Source organism: Hippocampus bargibanti, linkage group LG06 (assembly GCF_051943395.1).
Source record: "Hippocampus bargibanti isolate YZ-2025 linkage group LG06, ASM5194339v1, whole genome shotgun sequence".
In the NCBI taxonomy this organism is placed as follows: Eukaryota; Metazoa; Chordata; class Actinopteri; order Syngnathiformes; family Syngnathidae; genus Hippocampus; species Hippocampus bargibanti.
Window position 1 is genome coordinate 13,906,814 of NC_142739.1, and position 25,871 is coordinate 13,932,684.

The 25,871-nt window shown below is 41.4% G+C and overlaps 1 protein-coding gene across 2 annotated transcripts in view; it reads left to right on the forward strand.

The window, feature by feature from the left end:
* mtbp (MDM2 binding protein) overlaps window positions 1-24,190 on the forward strand; it is a 42,073-nt gene extending 17,883 nt beyond the window's left edge. The window contains exons 7-21 of one of the 2 annotated variants that reach the window (XM_088998587.1): window positions 2,432-2,539; window positions 4,789-4,883; window positions 5,366-5,432; window positions 5,562-5,679; window positions 12,267-12,437; window positions 13,784-13,894; window positions 14,982-15,075; window positions 15,196-15,354; window positions 15,696-15,791; window positions 15,912-16,172; window positions 16,251-16,402; window positions 20,860-20,969; window positions 21,923-22,036; window positions 23,645-23,710; window positions 23,793-24,190. In XM_088998587.1, coding sequence (XP_088854713.1) covers window positions 2,432-2,539; window positions 4,789-4,883; window positions 5,366-5,432; window positions 5,562-5,679; window positions 12,267-12,437; window positions 13,784-13,894; window positions 14,982-15,075; window positions 15,196-15,354; window positions 15,696-15,791; window positions 15,912-16,172; window positions 16,251-16,402; window positions 20,860-20,969; window positions 21,923-22,036; window positions 23,645-23,710; window positions 23,793-23,831 — 1,761 coding nt within the window. In that variant the 3' untranslated portion in view covers window positions 23,832-24,190. The remainder of the gene's footprint in view (window positions 1-2,431; window positions 2,540-4,788; window positions 4,884-5,365; window positions 5,433-5,561; window positions 5,680-12,266; window positions 12,438-13,783; window positions 13,895-14,981; window positions 15,076-15,195; window positions 15,355-15,695; window positions 15,792-15,911; window positions 16,173-16,250; window positions 16,403-20,859; window positions 20,970-21,922; window positions 22,037-23,644; window positions 23,711-23,792) is intronic. The other variant, XM_088998586.1, reaches the window with a different exon arrangement.
* The last annotated feature ends 1,681 nt before the right edge of the window (window positions 24,191-25,871 follow it).

Genomic DNA, 25,871 nt, shown 5'->3' on the forward strand with positions numbered 1-25,871 from the left:
CAACACCGGGAAAACCAAGAAGCTGGTAGTGGATTTCTGCAGGAAACAATCCTCACCTGCACCGTTGAACATCCAGGGTTCGGACATTATGAGGGTGACCTCCTACAAGTACCTGGGTGTTACTCTCAACAATAAACTGGACTGGACTACAAACACGGATGCCCTAATCAAAAAGGGACAGAGTCGCCTCTTCCTACTTAGGAAACAGAGATCTTTTGGAGTTCAGGGGTCACTCCTAAAGACTTTTTATGACTCTGTGGTGGCTTCAGCCATCCACTATGGAATTGTCTGCTGGTCATGCAGCATCACCACCCGGGACAGAGAAAGACTGGAGCGCCTTGTCAAGAGAGCCAGTTCTGTCCTGGGCTGCTCGGTGGACCCTCTGGAGGAGGTGGGCAACAGACGCACGCTAGCTAAACTAAAAGCTATGATGGACAGCCCCTCCCACCCCCTCCTGCCCACCTCTACAGCACTGGGTAGCTCCTTTAGCCAGAGGCTATTACACCCGCGCTGCAAGAAGGAGAGGTACCGCTGCTCGTCAGACTGTCAGGCTTTTGCAATTCTCAATGATCACATGTGAAAAAAACAAAAACAGAAACTGGACACTTGTATAAATGGGTTGCTGCAATATTTCAATATGCCTTTCTTGATACTTGCACTGTGTACAGTTTTTTATGAAACGGTTTTGCACATTTACATTTGCACAGTATGCAGTTGACAGTTGACAGTTCATAACGACCCTCGAGCGGAAACCGTAACTACAACGTGACCCGCGGCAAAAAAATGAGTATGACGCCCTTGATCTACAGTGTTTAAAATTGTTTTCTCTTTTGACAAAGCAGTGTTCATTGTTAAAGAAAGGTCACGTTTGTATGGTTTTCTGAAAATGGATGACTTTGTAGGTATAGTACCCTAATTCTGTCCAACACCAATGATATTCATGGTAAGGGCCTGCAGCACGTTCGGGTGATTAAGGATAGAGATGGCAATGTATTAACAGGTGCCAATTGTGTGATGACAAGATGGAAAGAGTACATTGAAGAATTGATGAATGAGGAAAATGAGAAGGAACAAAGAGTAGAAGATGTGACTGTTGTGGACCAAGACGTAGCAAACATTAGCAAGGTTGAAGTGAGGAGGGCGCTGAAGAGGATGAAGGGGGGGAAAGGCACTCGGGCCTGATGATTTACCAATCGAGGTATGGAAGTGTCTTGGAGAGGCGGCGACGGTGTTCCCGACTGGGTTATTCAACAAGATCTTAGATGGTGAACAGATGCCTGAAGAATGGAGATTAAGTGTACTTGTGCCCATTTTTAAGAACAAAGGAGATGTGCAGAGTTGTACTAACTACAGAGGAATAAAGTTGATGAGCCATACAATGAAACTCTGGGAAAGAGTAGTTGAAGCAAGACTAAGAGCAGAAGTGAACATTTGTGAGCAGCAGTATGGCTTCATGCCAAAAAAAGAGTATGGCAGATGCAGTGTTTGCTTTAAGATTGCTGATAGAGAAGTACAAAGAAGGTCAGAAGGAATTGCATTGTGTCTTTGTAGATCTGGAGAAAGCGTATGACAGGGTGCCCAGAGAAGAGCTGTGGTGTTGCATGAGAAAGTCTGGAGTGACAAAAAAGTATGTCAGAGCGGTGCAAGATATGTATTATGACTGTAAGACAGTTGTGATGTGTGATAGGAGGGTTTCCGCTAGGATGAAAGGAAAAGTGTATAAAACAGTGGTGAGACCAGCCATGATGTTTGGACTGGAGACAGTGCCACTGAAGAAAAGACAGGAAGCAGAGCTGGAGGTAGCAGAGCTGAAGATGTTGAGGTTTTCTTTGGGAGTGACCAGGTTGGATAGGATCAGGAATGAGTACATTAGAGGGACAACTCATATTAGAGGCTTTGGAGAGAAAGTCAGAGAGGCCAGACTGAGATGGCTTAGACATGTCCAGAGGAGAGAGAGTGACTATATCGGGAGAAGGATGCTGAGCCTTGAACTGCCAGGCAGTAGACCGAGAGGAAGACCGAAGAGGAGGTTTATGGATGTGGTCAAAGAGGACATGAAGGTAGCTGGTGTGAGAGAAGAGGATGCACAAAACCGGGATGGATGGGGGACATTGATTTCCCTGAAGGGAAAAGCCGAAACGAAAAGAAGACCAGTGATATTCACAATTTTTTTTGGTTCATATCAAACTTTGTATCTCTTTTTTTTCATCACTTCCCATGACAGCCATTTATATGGCCTGAATCTGACGCTGCTGTTTGTTCCTTGGAAGAAACAAAAACAGAAGAAACAAAATTGGGTCCATTCCATCAAGACAGTTTGACTTTTATACTTTCTATACCCAGTTCAGCCTGAGAAATATTGAATTGATCACTTGCCGCTGCTGCAAATATATCTGTCATTTTCTGATATTTTATTGTTTGTTCCATTCAGCATGCGTCAGAACTTTGTTTCAATGGCTTTTCTCTCTGCATTCCTGATTATAAACCCGGTCTCATGGAAAAGCCATACTTCACTGCAGACGCCAAACCAGAAACTGAGGTAATTTCTTTCAACATAACTTTCTTTTGAAGCTTTATTCACTCTTGTTGTGAACTTGATTGTACTTTAAAGGCAAAAGCACCTTTGTCAACAAAATTCTGAAAATAAGCCCCATTGTGCATGATTTCGATCGAACACTCGGGGTTTGGTGAGTCTGTCTCAGGGGTTCGGTGGATCCTCCACCGCAGAAGTCCATCCCGCAGTTAGTGGTCACGGTCATTGAAAGAAGGGTTCGATGAATGAGCATATGAAACGGGTGGGGTTCGGTGCCTCCAACAAGATTAAGAACCACTGGTCTAAATGGTTAATTAAGGTATAAATAATATAGTCCCAGAATGTAAGTTATTGTTTTCTATTAAAGACCAGTTCTATTCATAAGACAATCCAAACATAAATAGTGTGTCGGGGGAGAGCAAGATGGCAAATGATGACTGAATATAAACAATCTTCTGCCAGAACTTTTCAAAGGGCCAGTGGTTAGCGAGCGTCAGTTTGAGTCATTCCTATGGAAAATGATTTTTTTTTTGTCTTCACGCAAAACAATTTGACCTCAAAGAGCATTTAAAATAATTTTCCATTTCATTATTTCATGCGTTGTTAGTATTGCAGAAACCTGTTAACCAGATTGTTAAAACAGATGACATCTCTGCTGCTTCATGCCCTCTAAGTGTTAAAGCCAACTGCCCACTGTTCAAGCAAGTAATGATAGTGCTGTGTTAATTTGTGACGCAAGTCTCCAGTGTTTGTTTAAAAGGTGTGTAGTACACAGGGTGAAAGCTGTGAATTGATTTAGAGAGAACACTCGATGTGAGACAAGGTCTTTAATAACATTTGGTAGAGAGCTGAATTATAATGAGCTTTCCGATGTAGATTAATAGCCATAACAATAAAACCAAGAGGTGTGCACTGTGCATACAAAGTTATGGTTACTATGGGGTCCACTACACACATTAAAGTGTGCACAAGTGGGTGTTTGTGCATTAAAAGTCATAGTGAGAGAAGTATAAGATAAGAAGGCCTTTAATCGTCCCACAATGGGGAAATTTCAAATTAAGGCTCAGAGAGGCAGATGGTTGTGTTTGACTTGGCACATGCACAAAAAAATAAATAAATAAAATACAATTCTGAAGGACAGGAAAACTGTCCCACTGCTGTTGGACAAACTATCTGCTTGCAATGACATTATAATCGTGACTCATCACTCCCCAATGTATTTGACCACAGGAGACAATGCACACTCCGTTACACTCCGATAAGCTATGCAAAAGCCAAACAAGTTCATCCAGTGAGGCATTTATCATAAATATTTTCTAACCATTCTTTTACTAGCCACATGCAAACACTTTAATTATAGTAATTTCAGTGGCAGAAATGAGGGATCACATTACAGTATTATACTCAGCATCAACCAATAAATTATCATTATGAGGCAGAATCTTACTGCTGCTGCATCCATTGCAACAATTCCAATGGTACTATGTGGTCTGCAAAATGAAAAGGTGTTGTCAAAATATATGATAGTTACAAACGAGTTGAATATAATCGTAAAAGTTCAAAGGTAAGAAACGTGCATGTTTGCCACAGCTTGGTGGGGAAATGTAAATAAATAAATACACCTTTTTTTTAATTGAGAAGGCAGCTTTCACAAATATATTTTGCTCTGAAGAGATCATTTGAATAATTGCATTGGCACATCAGTTTGAAGCCGCAGTTGACCTTTGGCAGCTTTGACATATTAGAAAGAACACTCGCAACATTACATGACTGAAAGTAAAACAGTGCTTGTTGATGTGGGCTTGAATTTGTCTCTGATATTTGTCCCAAGGTGTGAGTGTGAGTTTGAGCGGGGATGTTTGTTCATCTATGTGTGCCCTACGGTTGGCTGGCACCCAGTTCAGGGTGTCCCCCGCCTACTACCCGACGACAGCTGGGATATGCTCCAACATGCCCCGCGAACGTTGTGATATATTGGGAAAAAAAGGTGAGGGGCAAGGTTGTTGGCGTGAATCCAACTGACGCTATACATTACCACTCAATTAAATTGAAATGAGCCGTGGATCAGAAAATGGATGGATGGGGTAATTGGATTGTGACATCTCGTTGTGGAATTGACAACTATAGTCATTGGAAAAAAAATAAATGGCTGACACATTTGGATTAATGTCATCAGCTGTCTGGACAAATAATCATTCAATATTCCTTGCTTCCAAGTGTGTTTGAGACATATTGTTTGTTTCCAATGTTTCCAGGCGTTCCAGTACTACACCTCTGTTTTAGATCTCCTTCATCTGGTTACCCTGTCAGATCTTCCAAGCTTTCTGATGTCCAGCACACACTTTGAACTGTATCCTCACTTCTGGAGTTCTCCACTGGTGTTCATAACTGTGCTTTACCAATTTCAACTTCACTTAGTTTTAGTTGCATAGTGGAGAGATATGTCCACTATATATGCAAATCAAGAAAGCCTTTAAAAGGAGGAAACGTTAGAGAACCTGCAAACCAGGACTCCAGGCTAAAAAAATGCTTTGATTAGACTTGGAATGATTGAACTACGCAAAACACTGCCATGCTGCCACCACATGCCCATCGGCATCATAAATATCAAACTTCAAAATTTTAAGATTGAGTTTGCCTTGTAATGGACCAAATATAATCCCATTTTGCTAAATAAAATTCAGATACATTTTGGACATGAGGCATGAAATGTGGAATCTCTTGTTTTAAAGCCTGTTTTATATGCTGTGTATATAAAACAGACTTCTTTTGCAGAACTCTCTTGCTTGTCTGGCTCTATTTTATGCACTTTAACAAGAAAAACAACCCTAGAGTGCTGTCTGGTAAATCAGTGAAATCTAAACTTCTTATGGAACAGCTCAAGTCACTGCGTGGAAAGGTATTAGAATGAATACTTGATTATTATTTTTTTAATCTGGCAAAACTTTTAACCTGCCATACTCAAATGCATTTTGTTCAATGAGAGGTTGTCTGCCAGGGGCAATCAAATGTATATTTATGTGCTCAGGTTGGAGCTTTGTTCAGCCTTTCTTGCATCGTCACCTCCGTGGCTCAGCCATCAGCAGTCCAAATCAGCTCCCATCACTGGAGAGAATCTCTAGTCAGGAGACCCAAGTCATTGCCGAGTCAGTTCATTCATTCCCTAATTAAATGATGCATATCTTGAATAAAAGAAATAGACTGGTAACATTGTTACAAATGAGAAAACTTTCTGCGCATGAGGTAGACTTGCATGTCAAAAACCCTGTTGGAAAGACAAAACTGATACAACTTGGATTGGATTGAATTCACCTTTATTAGTCTCACGGTGGAAAATTTACATTTCACAGCAGCAAAGTGATGAAAGCAAGAGGAAAGGAAGACATACGGGACCTGCTGTGAACGCAGGCACTCTCGCGGCGCCATCTTGAAGTCAAAACAACAACAAAAACTAAATAACAAATAATGTGACACAACACAAAAGACACCAACAGTCATGTAATCTTAAGCACTTTCTGCACCATCTTTGTTGTATGAAGAAGTTCCAGATGAAAGAGGAGAGGATCAAAGCCTCTTTTTAACCAGTGGATGGTACAAGTCTGCTACGCGCTAAATGTTGAAAGCAAACATGAAGCTGTAGCATCCATTGATGAAAAGAGACTGTCTCACTAGATTATATTCCTATGTAAATTGCACTGCGGTTGAAAAAAAAACATGAAATAAAATGCATAAAAATATGATTGAAATATGATCTTAATTTTTAGGCACTCGAACATTTGCTCTTAAGTAACCACTTTAAAAATATGCATACAAATGATATCAAATTAATACCTCTACAGTGAGACTTCAGCTTACGAACTTAATTGGTTCCCAGACAGAGTGTGTAAATCAAAAAGTGTGTATCCCCAAAAAAAAATTCCCATAGGAAACCATTAAAATGGGAATAATCCGTTTCCAGGTTTCCATAAACTATACTTTTCAACTAAATACGCCTTAAAAATACACACAACATACCTTATTCTATGTATAATAAATGTACTATTGTATTGTAATGAAAGAAATACACTTCACTGTATAATAAAGTGACTTTATTTACATTTGTGATGGTCATTGATGGTTTGATGGAATGGCGTTGGAGGTCCCGGGTCAAAGGGAATTGCTGTTTGGAAAGAAAGTCACATTCCATAAGGACTGTAATTAAAGAAATAAACGGTGCTATAAAATAAAGTCGTTTTATTTACCTTTATGATGGTCGTTGATGGCTTATGGAAGGAGAGTTACCTTCCACAAGGACTGTTGGTAACTTAACCTCTGGTGTGGCTTCTCTTTGCTTCTTTAGAGACTCAACATTTTTGCTGATTTAAAACCTCTTAATTGACACCTGTTGCTTTCTGACTTGTAAGGTCTTACGAAACTGAGGCATCACAGTATCGTTCATCATGTTGATGACTCTCATAGCCACAGTCTTTTCTTGATGGAACTGTTCGATAAAAGCCTGCAATTCATTCCACTTTGCCAACATTTCTTTGATGCGCTCACTAGATGCTGCAGCAATCTCCTCCTCAGATGACAACTCCTGAATGGCTTGTTGCTGCTCGTCCAAAACAACACCGTCATGCGGATCAAATGTTTCAAAATCCGTCTCAAGGATGCATGCGGGCCACAAATTCTTCCAAGCTGCTTTCAATGATCGGAGGGTAACATCCTGCCAAGCCTTTTCTACCAGCTGAACACAATGAAACACGTTGAAATGGTCTCTCCAATAATCCCTCAGGGATACTTCATTTGTCACTTGAAAGCATCTGGTAAATAAAGTCTTTGTGTAAAGCTTCTTAAAGCTTGCAATCACTTGCTGGTCCATGGGCTGCAGGAGAGGGGTTGTGTTGGGAGGGAGGAATTTTACCTGAATGAAATTAAGAGCACCGTGAAGTTCCTCCTCCAAATTTGGTGGATGCGCTGGGGCATTGTCAAGGAGAAGAAGACACTTGACAGGGAGTCCTTTCTCCTCGAGATTTTTCCTCACTGAAAGAGCAAAAACATCATGCATCCAGTTCATAAACAGGAGACGAGTAATACCAAGCTTTGGTGTTGGACTTCCACATGACAGGAAGCTTGGATTTAACCACCTGGTTTCTTTTGAAGGCCCTTGGGGTTTCTGAATGATAATCCAACATTGGTTTTATCTTACAGTCACCACTGGCATTAGCACAAAACAGGAGGGTTAGCCTATCTTTCATTGGTTTATGCCCAGGGACAGACGTCTCTTCCTGAGTAATGAAAGTCTGGTCTCATCCGCATTAAATACCTGCTGAGGAATGTAGCCTTCTTCATTCACCAGTTCGAGGAATGACGCCTTGTAGGCTTCAGCAGCTTTATGGTCAGAACTGGCTGCTTCACCATGACGACTGACTCAGTGAATCCCAGTACGGCGCTTAAAGTTCTCGAACCATCCGTTGCTGGCTTTAAAATCAACAATCCGTGCCGAACTTCCAGGTTGCCGCATGGCGATATCGGCGTAAATTAGCTGTACTTTCTCGCATAAAATAGCTTTACTCGCGCTGTCGCCGGATAGGTGCTTTTCGTTAATCCAAATTAACAGAAGTTTTTCAACTTCTTCCATTGCCCGAGACCGTCGCTTTGAGAGCACGGAAACACCTTTTGCAACAGATGCACCTTTGATGGCTTCTCTGTTCCGGAGAATGGTAGCAATGGTTGACTTAGCATAGCCGTGCTCGGCCACTAAATCACACAAACGCACACCTCGTTCGTGTTTTTCAATTTTCTCCTTCTTCTCAACGACTGTGATTTTATTTTGTGTCTTCTTGGGCTGAACACGAGCCTGTGGTGGGTTTTTTTTTCGGCCCCATAATAGTAAAATTATCAGCAAAAAGCTCCATGGAGGCGGTCAACGTGTGCATTCAAGGGGTTGTGCAAAGGTGGCCCGGCTGGAGCGCTGTTCGGTCGTGTGCTCCCGCCGAAGATCACTCCGCCAAATGCGAAGTTCGTGTGCTTTGATGTTCTTCCGCCGAAGATTACTCCACCAGCCGTGGTGGGTGTGTATCATGAAAAGTAGTGCGTATTTCAAGGTTTAATTTTCATAAATTTGACGTTTGTAAGACGAAAAGTTCGTAAGATAAGGTGTTCGTAAGCTGAGGTTTCACTGTATATGTTAAATGTAAATACAGTGAGACCTCAACTTACTAAATTAATTGGTTCCCAGACAGAGTGTCTAAGGCGAAAAGTGTGTATCTCCCAAAAATATTTCCCATAGGAAACCATTAAAATGGGAATAATCAGTTCCCGGGTTTCCATAAAATATACTTTTTCAACTAAATAATCCTTAAAACTACACACAACATACCTTATTCTATGTATAATAAATGTACTATTGTATTGTAATGAAAGAAATACACTTCACTGTATAATAAAGTGACTTTATTTACATTTGTGATGGTCATTGATGGTTTGATGGAATGGCGTTGGAGGTCCCGGGTCAAAGGGAATTGCTGTTTGGAAAGAAAGTCACATTCCATAAGGACTGTAATTAAAGAAATAAACGGTGCTATAAAATAAAGTCGTTTTATTTACCTTTATGATGGTCGTTGATGGCTTATGGAAGGAGAGTTACCTTCCACAAGGACTGTTGGTAACTTAACCTCTGGTGTGGCTTCTCTTTGCTTCTTTAGAGACTCAACATTTTTGCTGATTTAAAACCTCTTAATTGACACCTGTTGCTTTCTGACTTGTAAGGTCTTACGAAACTGAGGCATCACAGTATCGTTCATCATGTTGATGACTCTCATAGCCACAGTCTTTTCTTGATGGAACTGTTCGATAAAAGCCTGCAATTCATTCCACTTTGCCAACATTTCTTTGATGCGCTCACTAGATGCTGCAGCAATCTCCTCCTCAGATGACAACTCCTGAATGGCTTGTTGCTGCTCGTCCAAAACAACACCGTCATGCGGATCAAATGTTTCAAAATCCGTCTCAAGGATGCATGCGGGCCACAAATTCTTCCAAGCTGCTTTCAATGATCGGAGGGTAACATCCTGCCAAGCCTTTTCTACCAGCTGAACACAATGAAACACGTTGAAATGGTCTCTCCAATAATCCCTCAGGGATACTTCATTTGTCACTTGAAAGCATCTGGTAAATAAAGTCTTTGTGTAAAGCTTCTTAAAGCTTGCAATCACTTGCTGGTCCATGGGCTGCAGGAGAGGGGTTGTGTTGGGAGGGAGGAATTTTACCTGAATGAAATTAAGAGCACCGTGAAGTTCCTCCTCCAAATTTGGTGGATGCGCTGGGGCATTGTCAAGGAGAAGAAGACACTTGACAGGGAGTCCTTTCTCCTCGAGATTTTTCCTCACTGAAAGAGCAAAAACATCATGCATCCAGTTCATAAACAGGAGACGAGTAATACCAAGCTTTGGTGTTGGACTTCCACATGACAGGAAGCTTGGATTTAACCACCTGGTTTCTTTTGAAGGCCCTTGGGGTTTCTGAATGATAATCCAACATTGGTTTTATCTTACAGTCACCACTGGCATTAGCACAAAACAGGAGGGTTAGCCTATCTTTCATTGGTTTATGCCCAGGGACAGACGTCTCTTCCTGAGTAATGAAAGTCTGGTCTCATCCGCATTAAATACCTGCTGAGGAATGTAGCCTTCTTCATTCACCAGTTCGAGGAATGACGCCTTGTAGGCTTCAGCAGCTTTATGGTCAGAACTGGCTGCTTCACCATGACGACTGACTCAGTGAATCCCAGTACGGCGCTTAAAGTTCTCGAACCATCCGTTGCTGGCTTTAAAATCAACAATCCGTGCCGAACTTCCAGGTTGCCGCATGGCGATATCGGCGTAAATTAGCTGTACTTTCTCGCATAAAATAGCTTTACTCGCGCTGTCGCCGGATAGGTGCTTTTCGTTAATCCAAATTAACAGAAGTTTTTCAACTTCTTCCATTGCCCGAGACCGTCGCTTTGAGAGCACGGAAACACCTTTTGCAACAGATGCACCTTTGATGGCTTCTCTGTTCCGGAGAATGGTAGCAATGGTTGACTTAGCATAGCCGTGCTCGGCCACTAAATCACACAAACGCACACCTCGTTCGTGTTTTTCAATTATCTCCTTCTTCTCAACGACTGTGATTTTATTTTGTGTCTTCTTGGGCTGAACACGAGCCTGTGGTGGGTTTTTTTTTCGGCCCCATAATAGTAAAATTATCAGCAAAAAGCTCCATGGAGGCGGTCAACGTGTGCATTCAAGGGGTTGTGCAAAGGTGGCCCGGCTGGAGCGCTGTTCGGTCGTGTGCTCCCGCCGAAGATCACTCCGCCAAATGCGAAGTTCGTGTGCTTTGGTGTTCTTCCGCCGAAGATTACTCCACCAGCCGTGGTGGGTGTGTATCATGAAAAGTAGTGCGTATTTCAAGGTTTAATTTTCATAAATTTGACGTTTGTAAGACGAAAAGTTCGTAAGATAAGGTGTTCGTAAGCTGAGGTTTCACTGTATATGTTAAATGTAAATACAGTGAGACCTCAACTTACTAAATTAATTGGTTCCCAGACAGAGTGTCTAAGGCGAAAAGTGTGTATCTCCCAAAAATATTTCCCATAGGAAACCATTAAAATGGGAATAATCAGTTCCCGGGTTTCCATAAAATATACTTTTTCAACTAAATAATCCTTAAAACTACACACAACATACCTTATTCTATGTATAATAAATGTGCTATTGTATTGTAATGAAAGAAATACACTGCATTGTATCATAAAGTCACTTTATTTGCATTTGTGATCATCATTTATGGCTTGATGGAATGGCGTTGGAGGTCGAAAGTCAAAGGGAATTGCTGTTTGGAAAGAGAGGCGCATTACATGACAACTGTAATTAAAGGAATAAAATGTGCTGTAAAATAAACTTTTATTTACCTTGGTGATGGTCGTTGATGGCTTATGGAAGGAGAGTCACCTTCCATAAGGACTGTTGGTAACTTAACCTCTGGTGCTGTTCGGTCGTGTGCTTCCGCTGAAGATCACTCCGCCAGCCGTGGTGGGTGTGTATTATGAAAATAGTGCTTATTATAAGGTTTAATTTTCATAAATTTGACGTTTGTAAGACAAAAAGTTTGTAAGTTGAGGTGTTTGTAAGTTGAGGTCTCACTGTACATACATAAGAATAATAATTCGCGCAGTAGTTGTGTTAAGTTCATATTGTCTCCTTATCTAATTTGTAACGGATTCTTTTATTACAGACTGGTGTTTTAGGTTGTTTAACCTGACATGTTTCGGTGTGTATTTCCTACACACCGAAACATGTCAGGTTAAACAACCTAAAACACCACTGTCTGTAATAAAAGAATCCGTTACAAATCATATAAGAATATACACATTTATATTATAGGAGCCAATTCACCAATTTAATGCAAGTTGCGTTTTGCAACACTCAAAACAAACACGTTTATTCTTATATATTTTTTTTTTTGCCCTAAATTTGATGATGCACCTTGGGTGGTGGGGTGCGTAATGAAAACTCATACGGAAACGGGAAACAGATTAAAGGCACATTAATTGAAGTGAATAGGCAAGAATGGTATGTTGCACCAGGCCAAATCGGCGCTACCTAATGCCAACCTTAGTCAATGTGATATCCCTTGTGGGTTTCATATTGTAGATTCAACCAGAAGAATAGACAGTATCTGTTTTCACTGACACTAATATTTTATTTTGCAGTACCTGATGTCGAGCTCAAAGGAGAGAGTGCTTACTACTTCTTGTTGGTCCAGGGTTCACATAACACTGAGGATGGAGTTTGCTCAGTCAGGGTGTTGCACTCTGACTGTCAAATTAATGGCATTCCAGCCATGGCATCATTCTTGGGACACAAGCTTTTGTCGTCATCAGGTACAATGTATAATATTGTTGGATGAATGTGTATTTCTCTGAGGTTCCATATACCAGCATGTTCCTACTCAATTTATTTTTCCTTTGAATTATCCTTAAAATAAGCATGTTGAGGCAATTAAGTGTAATCACAAGGAACAGCGTTATTATTCATATCAATATTTGGGACTTGGAATATAATGAATGCCAGCAGTTCCACGGTGAAAGGACAAGGTGGAGGGATTGTGTGCAAACATTAATCATGAGTTGAGAGATGAAAGTAAAGAAAATATATTAAGTTGGAAACAATAAATAATGCATCAGACTCCATGCACAATAATAAATATATAAATCAATACATGAGTAATCTAAAAAGGAGGAGTTATTGCCGTGGGAAGCGAATGTTTCAACTTGGTGTTTGTATTTGTAATCCACAAGTGCAGCTGCAAATAAAAAAATATTGGATGGAATCACACATTCAGAAGTTGTAAATTGTACAGTATTTACGCTCAAACAAAACATTTCGATTTCAAATAACGTTGGAAAATGCCATGGTAGATTTCCTTCGTTTGGTAGCTACTGATTTGTTTGCATTTTTTCTTGTATTCAGATGCATGGTTTACTGTCTTACACTGACATTTAAGCCACACTTGTTTCTTAGTGTTTTGTAAAGTTCTGATTACTGCAGATTGCAAAAGCCCAATAAATCTTATATTGTAAACTGCAATGAACAATACAGATTAGTGCATTTTCCACACTAAAAGGTGCACCTAAAAGCTTTCAACTTTTTCAAAAGCTAACCATGTGCTTTATAACCCAGTCCGCCTTATGTTTATGAAATAATACATAAGGAGCACCCCTTGAACAAAATTGCAGTCTTAATTGAAAAGAAAAAGGCACCATTCAATGTTTTTTTCAAAATCGTTCAGCCTCAGCAGGCACAAACGTGTCCATTGGTCCATTCCCGACAAGCATCACCGTGTTCTTTTAATGTATGTCCTTGACTGCTCTTTGACTGCAAATGATATTCAAGACAGTTCCTACCATTGTTAACATTTTATGCAACCTTCAGAAGACATCTTTAAAATACTGAACAGTTTTCACGACCACTAATCTTAATGCTTACATGATAGTTGGTCCCCTCTTCCCGAACACTCAAGTATGGAAAACCATGCCTTATGATTTTTGGACGTGTCTTCTACTGCCATTTTGGCTTTTATTGTCCTTGATATTGCTTTGAGGCATAGCCTAGTGTCACATATCCCATGAGACCTTATCCCAATGAAGCTTTGCACAGATCATTTCCAGCTGGGCTGGTAATGCACATTCATCTGGCCTTTTTCATTCCCCGCTTTTTCTCCATCCAGGAGGTACGAGAAGCGACATCCTGTCTCTGCCTTGTCTCCAAGTAGATGGTCTCCTGAGGAGAGAGCGGAAGGTGGCCCAGGTCCAGGCACTGGTAATGAAAGAATACCACAGTAAGTACTTGTTTTAAAAACCTGGTGAGATGAAATAATGTGACCAGATTCAGAGGATTATGAAATGTGGAAATGTGGTACATCCTGAGTAGATTACATGAATGTGACCACAACAGTATATATTGTGGCATGAAAAAAATGAAGTATTCATTTTGCTTTAATAATGATAATAATATTATAGAAACTCCACACAGGATGGAATCAATGCCGTACCTCCGCTTTGTGAGGGCGACACACTAAACTGTCGCACACCGAGTTGCCTTTGTTAGTGCAATGTAGTCTTATTACAGGAGCATAATTAAGGTTCGTTTCTGTGTGCCCTGTGTTTGGCTGACAACCAGCTCAGGGTGTCCCTTGACCACTGCTCGAAGACGGCTGGGATAGGTTCCCGCACCCCTCGCGACCCTCGTTGAGGATAAGCAGATTGGAAAATGGATGAGTGAAATAAAAATGCACAAATTAAGATAAAAAAAATAGGTGAAATTAATTACTCAATTTTTATTCTTTTCTGAAGTCAGAGAGCCACAGCAGATGAATGAATGATTTGCACTTAGCTTTTGAGCCGCAATTTCCCACCCCATGCGCTTGATTTATGATTTTTTTTAACTCGTCTGCACTCTCGTTCACCCAAACAGTGTGATCACCCAAACACAAAAAAATGCTGTGGTCATACATCAATGCATTACTCACATTTTGGGCAGTGAGATTTCAGTTCCTTCTGCCATTGGGTTAAGCATCTTGAGTGGGCACTAGCTAAAAGTTTGGATAACAGTTGCAATCCATCATACTGTGCAGCTTATTGTGTAGGGTCTGAGTGTAGAGGCAGCCTTGTGGGTTTGTTTCTTATTGCAGCACAGGTCTTTTGTTGCCCTTACAAAATGATTTCCTCTGGTACCAAATTAATTTAGATGTACAGCTCTCGTACGTGTGTTTTTCCAGAATTCATCATGTTCTTCAACTCATCTAAAGGTCAAGATGTGTAACTCAACAACATAACAGCAATTTAAAAACTGCTATAAAGCTGAAAGACAATGTAGTTTGACTTGGACTTGCTACACCAAGTCCCATTTTTTTATTTTTATAATAGTTCTAGAAACAATGTACCACACTCAATCAGTTTGGTCCGAGAGCAGTGTACTCCAAAACATCGAGAACCAACAGAAAAGACGACAGATGGGAAGGTAAAGTGTACACTTTGGCATATAAATTATCTGTTCACAGCGTTGTGTATTATTCAAAATACTGTATCAGCATCTAACATGAAGTATTTCACAATTATCAATATTCTTATTGCCCGTTAGAGATGGCCTCTTAGGTTCTGGCTCCAGTGACAACCTGCTGGGTCCAAAAGACTGTGCTAAGTGGTCCACAACCTTACTGGATGCCAAAGAACTTCTAAAACACTTCACACTTGATGGCAAGCCAACCAGTGAGCTGCAATATCTGGCCCTTATTAGAGGGTAAGAGAAGTGATGTGTCTGAGCACTGTTTAAAATGTTTCTGAAAGCATTTCAGTTGGAGACTAATTGAAAACATGATGAGGAATAAGCGGTACGGAAAATGGATGGATGGATGAATGGCATTTTTGGGCAGACAGAAAAGAAGGCGAACACAAAATGACTGTATTCTCCAGTTCATTGCTAAGAGATGCTTGGTTAAGGTCAGAATGTTATTTAGATCATTCGTCTCCCTCTGTAAAACTCATGTGACCTTTGTTGGAATATCGTTTGGAGGAACCATGATTAATTTTGGCTGACAGACCATCTCATTCTACTCTATTATGTGTGCCGTTTTTCTTCAGTCATAATGCGTTCCAGTTGTCACCGGACTTGTGTCCCGGGAGTGTCAGTAAGATGTCCTTTAAAAAGGCCACATCGTCCCATTACCACGGCTTAGAGTAAGTATCTCCCACCACAAATTCCTTTCTGAGTCAGTGATTGTATTCTTTTCATTGCACACTTTTATTTTTTTATATTTTATTTAATAGTCTGCCGGTTTCCTCTCTGGGTTAATATAGCTTCTGCTTGGATAACCAGCGCTCCTTGGTACAAGACCAGGCTTTTGTTCAGCTCCAGTCCCGTCTCATTCGCTATGAGACGCAAACCACCTGCTCCAGGGAACCGTGTGTCCTACCGTTTGCGACCAGTCCCGCCCCTTCACCTGCAGTGATGTCAGAACCAGGAAGCATTCCCGATGGCGAGACTCTGCAGAACACTGAATTTGCCCGACTCAAACGCAGGTCCCGGGACACAGATGTTGGCGGCTATCCCCGCAAGAGGTAGTAGAGGCGTGGCTTCATGAGTTGGTTGAACTATGTCAGTCTTTAACTGTGAAATAATTGAAATGAATGATATAGGCAGGCCAAGTCAGAGAGCAGCGACTCCCTCTGTTCTCAGAACAGTGGTGGTAATGGGACACACGTTAACATCAACTCGCAACGACAAGCACCCAGATCCCAGTCGGTCTCCTCTTCCACTCCCTCTTCTTCTACTCACAGAACATCATCTGGTAAAGTTCAATCAACTTAACCAAACAACTTCTTTTTTTTACACAATTTTGCAATGACCAAGTGAGAATTGTCAAAGTTGAAATGAAATCAGCAAAAGACATGTTACAATATCTTTTGTCAGTTTTATTAATACCATGCTACTTAGCAGTTTTATTCAGCCAAAAATCTCAGAGCTTGTAATCCATTTTTTGTACATCCAGTCAATATTCCCTATAAACTCTTTCACTGCCAGACGATGTGCAAAAATGTGACCATTCCAATGCCAGGGTTTTTGTCAATTTCGCTCAAATTGCAGAACCCACAGAATATTGAGTTTTAGGGGTACTGTACATAAACATTCAATGCAGCGTAAGAAACCTTAGACTGTCTTCTTTCATCCATCAGAAAAACTAGTTAATTCCTAACTTATATCGGTATGGAGTTATCTGAGCCTGAATTGGGGACAGCTTTACAAAAAAAAAAGGTTTTTGCCTCGTGGGAGGCAAAAACATTGCCAGAGGTCTGACCAGCTCTTTATCGGCACCCTACCTTGCAAGAAAAACCTATACCCAAACAAATTCGGGAATATTAAATGTATTCATTTTGACCCTCCATGAAGCCAGCACAATTACTGTATTTGCTGTTGCTTAAAAACATAGAAAAGCATAAAAATACATTAGTGGTATTTACATTACTATATTGTATGTCCTGCAATGGTGTTACTCTATTTGTGGGTTGAGTGGGTATGCCTTTGAAGATATTGGCTCTGTGAGTGACATCAGGGGCTGCAGTCAGATAGCGTGCTTGTGAGCGGCGTTAGGCACCGTCAGTTCGGTGAGTCCATCAATGAGCTGCTGTCAGTATTGGAAGCCATTCCAGTCAGACGAGTCGGCGGCGGCAGCTAAATGCCTTTGAATAAACTTATTGGTACCACGTAGGTGGCGCACACCTGACACAGCCAAATATAGGAAAATCTCAAACTGTGTTATCGATCTCAATGATGTGTCCTGTTTTTGCTTCATTCGTCCAATCACCACAATATGTGTGTCTGTGTGTGTGTATGTATTGTAATGTCATGAGAGGCTAGCTCTCAGCGGGACAGGACAAGGAGCACAATGGGCGACAGGTTTGAATGCAAACAAAGGTTTTAATAAAGGGTTTCAGGGGGAATTCACAAGCAACAAAGGCAAGAATGGCGTCTCTTCAATACTTAAATCATAATAAAGTCTCTTTTGAGGTGAAACTGAAGACGGAGTTCTCTTCCATGCGTTTCTAGGCCTCACCCCTCTTGATGTCCTTCTCAGGTAGCCTAGCCACCTTTGGCAAGGGTCCAAATCCAGTGTTCTGTCGTGTGGTCCCAAATGGCGATGAGTTCCATGCAGCAATCAGTTTCTCCACAGAGCACAGCAATGGAGCTTGTCTCCCCGGCCTCCCACACTCAGAGGCTCTCTGCCTTAAAAGCCTTGCTTGCCAATCAAGCCGTGATCAGCCACAGGTGTGGGGTGAATTGCTGCCTTCCACCAGATGGGGCCAAAACTCTCTCTGGGTGAAGCCATCTTATTGGAATATATTTGCCCTCCAGGACCCAGCCTCTCGTGACATCACAGTATATATATATACAGTAAAGTCTCGTATCGATATTCTCGGGAGTTAGAAAAATGTCGATATAACCGTACTGTCGATATAGCCGTCCTGCGCCAAACTGCATTAACAAAAGCCTCCAAAAGAGGGCATCCAAGCGCCATATAAGAAACGGAGCTGGCCATGAGCTCGCCATTTTGTGCCTCTTTTTTTTTTTTCGGTGAGAGATGTTCCCCCAATGTTGCCTCAAAATGGCACATATAAATCTTTAATCGATTGCAAACATGTATGCTTTTCTCTTCAGAACGACAGTGTATTTGAATCATATTTATAACTGGATGTGTAACAAGAAAGCATATCCGAATCTGAAGCCATTGTTTGGATTCACAAGCAATGCAAGACGTCTTGTCGTGAAGTCATTTTTATTGGTGTTTTGCATTTGAATAAAAAGTGACATCGGTTGTCCTTTAATACACAGTATGGAATGTACAGTAATTTTCAAAATCATCACGCTTCAGCAGACAAAACAATAAACATTGTTGCAAAAAACGATTGTATTCATATACAGTACAGTGGGCATGTACATAACACAACAGGGAAACTGCAACGCTTACATCTTACTGTATTATGTATGCAATTTTAAAAAGTCATCAATCTTCTTCTGCTTCCTATTTTTACCTTTTAACACAAACGCTTCAATATCGTCTGCTACACACGAGCTGAAAATGAAAATGGCTCTGAAGCTGGTCACGTAACAAACTCACGTGACCAAGTCGACCAATGGCGCGACCGCTACAGAGACGATACAGATCTCGATAATGGTGGTACTGTATAGAAACCCCTAAGCAAATATCGATTCATCTTAAATATCTTTTGTGTCGATATAAGCATAGCAAAATGGCCGGCGGGAGATGAAAAAGAGCACTGTAGTAACCGGATTATCGTAAAAACCACGAATCGTACTAAACGGAACTAATTATACATAAAAAGACTAGAAATGTGCACGGGAAATGAAAATGTGTCGTAATAAGCAGTATTATCAATATAAACGATATAGATATAACGAGACTTTACTGTATATATATATATATATATATATATATATATATATACACACACACCAAGGTGATGCACTCTCACCACTGCTTTTCTGCATTGGACTGAACCCCCTCAGCCAAATAATCGCCAAGACAGGCTATGGATACCGCCTCAGAAATGGAGCTACAATCAGTCACCTCCTATACATGGATGACATAAAGCTGTATGCTAAGAGCGAAAGGGACATAGACTCCCTGATCCACACAACCAGGATCTACAGCAGTGATATCGGGATGTCATTCGGGCTGGAGAAATGTAGTCGGATGGTGACTAAGAGGGGCAAGGTAGTCCACACTGAAGAGGTCTTACTCCCTGAAGGAACAATAGCAGACATTGAAAACAGCTACAAGTACCTCGGTATACCACAGGCCAATGGCAACTTCGAACTAGCAACAAGGAAAGCGGCTACGACCAAATACCTCCAGCGGGTGAGGCAACTCCTACGAAGCCAGCTCAATGGCAATAATAAGATCCCGGGCAATAAACAGCTACGCCCTGCCAGTGATCAGATACCCTGCAGGAATAATAAGGTTGCCAAAGGAAGAGATTCAGACCACGGATGTTCAGACCCAAAAACTCCTCACCATGCATGGAAGGTTCCACCCAAGTCCAGCACCCTGAGACTGTACACAAGCCGTAAGGAAGGAGGCCAGGGACTAGTGAGTGTGAGAGCCACTGTCCAGGATGAAACATCCAAGCTCCATGAATACATCAAAGAGAAGGCTCCAACGGATGATGTACTCAGAGAATGTCTCAGACAATGGGGAGCAGAGGATGAGGTGCTGGAAGAGGGACAATCATGGGAGGATAAGCCCCTATACGGGATGTACCACCGAACCATAACTGAAGTGGCTGATCTCAAGAAGTCCTATCAGTGGCTAGAGAGGGCTGGCCTAAAGGACAGCACAGAGGCACTCATCCTGGCTGCTCAAGAGCAGGCCCTGAACACCAGAGCCATAGAGGCACGGATATACCACACCAGGCAAGACACAAGGTGTAGATTGTGCAAGGAAGCACCTGAGACAATCCAACACATAACTGCAGGGTGTAATATGCTGTCAGGGAAAGCCTACATGGAACGCCATAACCAGGTGGCTGGCATAGTCTACCGAAACATCTGTGCGCAGTATGGACTGGAAACCCCAAGGTCAAAATGGGAAACACCTCCCAAGGTAGTAGAGAATGACCGAGCAAAGATCCTGTGGGACTTCCAGATACAGACTGACAAGATGGTAATGGCCAACCAACCAGATATCATGGTCATAGATAAAGGGCAGACGAAAGCCGTTGTCGTGGATGTAGCGTTCCCGAGTGATGGAAACATCAGAAAGAAGGAACATGAGAAAATCGAGAGATACCAAGGGCTCAGAGAGGAGCTGGAGAGAGCCTGGAAGGTAAAAGTGACAGTCTTGCCTGTGGTGGTCGGAGCACTCGGGGCAGTGACCCCCAAACTGGACGAGTGGTTGCAACAGATCCCGGGAACAACATCGGATATCTCGGTCCAGAAATGCGCAGTGCTGGGAACAGCACGGATACTGCGCAGAACCCTCAAGCTTCCTGGCCTCTGGTAGAGGACCCGAGCTAAAATGGGGGGCAGACACCATATATATTCTTTTCTTCATTAGGCTCGATGTCAGTTTGTTGTTTGTTGCGCAACCTGTATGTGATGTTGTGATAATGTTCTTTTCACTGTGGGGCTTTTTTGTTTGTTTTTATGTTTTTTGACACGGAATATCATTGTAACGCTCTCTGTAGACACAGTTACATTACTTCATGGTTAGCTTTGATTCCTTCCTAGGTTTGCTGAATCACTCTTCAGCCGACAAGCATAAAACACAGGAGCAGAAGACTGATCACAGCCTAGCAGACATGAACGCCAAGGAATCACGTTCCCAGAAACACAACAGGGTGAGTTTTTTTGTGTGCCGACAAAAAAAATAATAATACAATTTAAATGGATGGATGTGCCTTGGGATTGGCTGGCAACCAATTCAGGGTGTCCCCCGTCTAGTGCCCGAGGACGGGTTGGATAGGCTCCAGAAACCCCTGCAAACCTAATGAGGATTAAGTGGTCTGGAAAATGCATGGATGGATGGACAGATGAACAACTTGCGTGCTGGAAAATTCTTAGAAAATAAGGAAAGAACATGATGCAGACCCCCTGAAATCTTTCATGCATAAAAGCCTAAAATCAAGACTGCAATTTACCAACAAACACCATTTTACTCTCTGATACATGATGTATGTTTTGGATGTTATCGCTTGCTGTGTTGACCACTTATTTACAAGCTACATAGGCACACGTGGAAGTGACGCATGACTACACATTCACTCTATTACCTGCGCAGACGTCGCGCGCTGAATCTCGACCTTGATGTGTTCTGATCTGTGAACATTATGCTAAGGTCACATGTGTGCAGTCAGCAATACTAATTTTGAGGCATCTGCGCATGTACAAAAACAGATGCCGCAATTCAGGAATAACGACAGCAGTTCATTCAGAACAAAGATTAAAAACAGTCTCTTTTGTGGACTTGAAGTAATCTCTGTGTAATTTTGTACATTTTATTCCACTACAGTCGAGAGAGTGAAGGTGGCTCCTTTTATTCCCGAGTGTGCGCTGTCAACCCTTTGACTAAAATTGTGTGCCTTTTACCTTAGAGAGCACACAATCGTTTTAGAGATAGTCAGGCCATCCTTCTTCAAAGTCATGACGTTTTGACATCCATTCTTTAAGAAGGCAGACTTGCTAAAATAAGGAAAAAGTGGGATGACGTTTGACGATAAGGGAATTAACACAAGTAGACTTAAGGTTTCAGTATTGTGTCCATAAGAACGTGGGTGTCCTCTGTTGCCCTCAGATGCTGCAGGAGGTAGTCGTTAAAACACTCCAACAGCACGGGATCAGTGCCGAGCATCAATGTTTTGCGGCTTGCAGCAAGAGACTGTTTGATATCTCCAAATTCTTTCTGAAGGTTGGTGCCCACACATTCTCAGCCCTGTGCACTCCTTCACTCCAAACTCTCTTTGACAGTTGACTTCCTCCCGCCAGGATTGCAATGTCCACCATATGTTGTTTTTTTGGTTCCAAATTTGCGCGACATACAAAACCTCAACGGGAACGGTTTGACTGAATTGGGAATGCTTTTCTTCCCAACATGTGTTCTTGATTTATTTTGAGCTCCAATTTTAAAGTGCGCATAATGGAAAAGTGCATTTTCAAAGTTTATTTACAAGTAGTTTGATCTCTGGGGTGCTTGGACACCTCTTAAGTGTGAAATTGAACAATTAAGTAAATCATTGGCCTAGTTTTGAAAAATGTTTCTCTGAACAAGATGTTCTGGACCTGCACCCCAACTGTTACAACCACATCAGTCTAATTAACATAATCACCATCCCATACCAAGTTTTTCAGCCAATAACTCTACACTGGCTGGTCAAAGATTCATAACGAAAGAACCACTTTGACATTTTGACGGAAGCTCGATCTTTTCAACAATACAAGCATACCTACTATTAGCATTGATAAGCGTGCATCAACGTCATAATGTTCCTCTAATTCAGGGGTCGGGAACCTTTTTGACTAAGAGCCATAAAAGTAAAATATTTAGAAATGTTTTTCAGCGAGAGCCACACGCACGCGCACGCACATACAAACGCTCGCGCCCACACACACACACACACGCGCGGCCACTTTTCAACAAAATATCAGAATGTATTATTTAAAATAACTTTGTGATAGTACTCACCGTTAAGATGGATGTTTTCCCGTTCCTCGTGTTTGGTCCAGAGGAGAAGTTACTGCTAGCTAGCCTGCACACGGCTCATAAGCTTCCACACTTGCTATCTGCAATCTACTTACGTTAACATGGGGCTTGTTAAAATGTCACTGACATTCGACTGTTTCATCGATGGTATTGTTTCATTGCAAATTAGAATCAGAACATTTTCTCTCCTCTAATGCTCCGGTGCTTTCACGCTGAAGTACACTAGTTGGGCGTGAAGTGCACTAGTTGGGCGTTTACCTGTTTCAACATGACGGCCACTATCATCCAATCAACATGGCGCTTTCTGCCATTCTGGGTCAGTGTCCTCCAATCAAAATGGCGCTTTCCGCCAACTGCAGCCCCAACGGGAAATGAATGACGAAAAAAACGACAATATGTATTATAATATGTAATATTTATCGGCAAGCCATATGCAATCATCAAAAAAGCCATATATGGCTCGCGAGCCATAGGTTCCCGACCCCTGCTCTAATTTATGAATGCTATCAGTTATATTGATTTTAAAATACTACCTTTTAAAAAAATCAGTATTTTTCAAGTGTAACATATTTTCCGGACTTTAAGGTGGACCGTATTTTAAGGCGCACCTTCCATGAATGACATTTTAACACTTTTTCCATATACATATAAGGCGCATAATCTGCTTTTGAAAAAAAATGAAGGCTTTTAGGCATCTTACAGTGCTGAAAATATGGTATTCTTTTTTCTTTGATCATTCAAACCTTTGTTCATTAACTTCAAATCTTCAAATGCTGTAGCTTGACAAAAGCAAAGAGTGGAAATGTTTGTTCTCAGGACCTGAAGACATCTCGCGGTCTGCACGATGAGATGAAGAAAGCAGCTTGCAGCAATGCAAAACAGGTTAACATCAACTTGCATCCACTTTCCATTCATACGATAAGTCATTCAAATCCTCTTCAACTCATATGTTGTGTTATCACAGGTCATTGACTGGGTGCTTGAGAAGACCATGAAGAACTGAAGATGATTTTAACAAAAACATATTGAGTCCTACATTCAAAGTTCAATGTTTTACTTTGACATGTTTTTTCTGTTATTTTATATTTTTATTGGGTCAATTTTAATTACTTTTTTATTTAGTAAATTTTAATTATTAAAAAAGTATATATTAATGGGTTTATCTTGATCGTTACTCCCTGGCTCATTGCTTCTACGAGTCTTGATGGCAGAGGAAGGTTAAATCAACAGGAAGCCAGGTGTTGCACAAAAAGTTACTTTAATCTTGAAGACAGCGGAGATATCGCGGTGTCGGCCAAGAAGGAAGACAGAGAGAGAGAGAGAGAGAGAAAACTGGGAGGGCGGACAGTGTGCGACGCAATGGAGATGCGACATCAGGTAAGGGAAGGCAGGATATGATGTATCAGGAAGTCATATATATATATATATATATATATATATATATATATATATATATATACACACACACACACACATATACATTCTCCATTGAGGGCAACCAATTGAAACGCACATGAAGAACCAATGGAAAATGGAAACATGCATGAACTATTGTTTCGTGTATATATATATATATTGTGATATCATGAGAGGCTTGCTCTCAGCGGGACGGGACAAGAAGTGCAATGGACGACAGGTTTGGATGCAAAGAAAAAGGTTTTAATCAAGGGTTCCAGGGGGAATTCACAAGCAACAAAGGTTTGAATAGTGTCTCTTCCAATACTTATCAAAATAAAGTCTCTTCTGATGCTTAAATCCAAATAAAGTCTCTTCTGCTACTTAAATTCAAATAAAGTCTCTTCTGAGGTAAAACTGAAGACGGAGTTCTTTACAAGAGTCTCTAGGCCTCACCCCTCTTGACGTCCTCGTCATGTAGCCTAGCCACCTTAGCTAGGTTCAAATCCAGTGTCCAGTCGTGTGGTCCCAACTGGCAAGGAGTTCCACGCAGCAATCAACTTCTCCACAGAGCACAGCAATCGAGCTTGTCTTTCCCCAAGCTCCACACTCAGAGGCTCTCTGCCTTAAGAGCCCTGCTTTCCAATCAAGCCCTGATCAGCTGCAGGTGTGTGGGTTTAATTGCTGCCTTCCACCAGGTGGGGCCAAGACTCTCTCTGGGTGGAGCCATCTTAGGGGGATGTATTTGCCCTTCAGGACACAGCCTCTCGTGACATCACAATATATATATATATATATATATATATATATATATATATATATATATATATATATATATATATATATATATATATATATATATAACGTTTTATTTTGAAATCAAATAAAATTGTATATGGAATTGGTGTAGCACAAAAGTGCACAATCAGGTTGCTTCGTGCACATTCTAAAGCGCTTCTCTCATTTCATTTTATGGTAGAATGTGTCAGTGCAATTTGGAAGCTCTTTTGCATGGGCTTAAAAATAGTCCAAAATTTCGTGCTCTAAGGCAGGGTCACCAAACTACGGCCCGCGGGCTGTATGCGGCTCGTCAGCACATTTGGCCCGGCCCCTTGAACAATACCAGAGGTGCTATCAGATGTTTTTCCTATTTGGTCTCCAGAAAAATAAAAAATCATTTTACAAGTCAAAGGTCGGTTTTCGATCATTATCTGTTCCTATTTTAATCAATGTAATCAATGTATGTTGTTTATAATCGTGATTGAACAATACAAACACGCCTGCTCACAATAGAACGCTAAAGGAGTCTGTCACAATGCGACGCGACACAAGAAAGTGACGTATGATGAAGTGGAGGGGAGTCCGGTGGTACATTCAGGTGCGCTCAGTTTGGAGCTCTATTTGGAGCTCTATTTGGTCCCAGACCCGTTTTCTTTTGTAAACCTTCCTGTCAAAGAGAGAACGGAATAATGGCGAAAAGGTTAGGCAAGAGAAAAATTTATTCAGAATGCAGGGTATTTAACCTGCTGTGGACAAACGATTATTTTTATGTTCAAGGCAAAGAAAAGGATGTCTGTCTCATCTGTCAAGAGGCGGTGGCGGTCTCAAAGAATACAATCTTCACCGACACTAAGAAATGAATGGATGC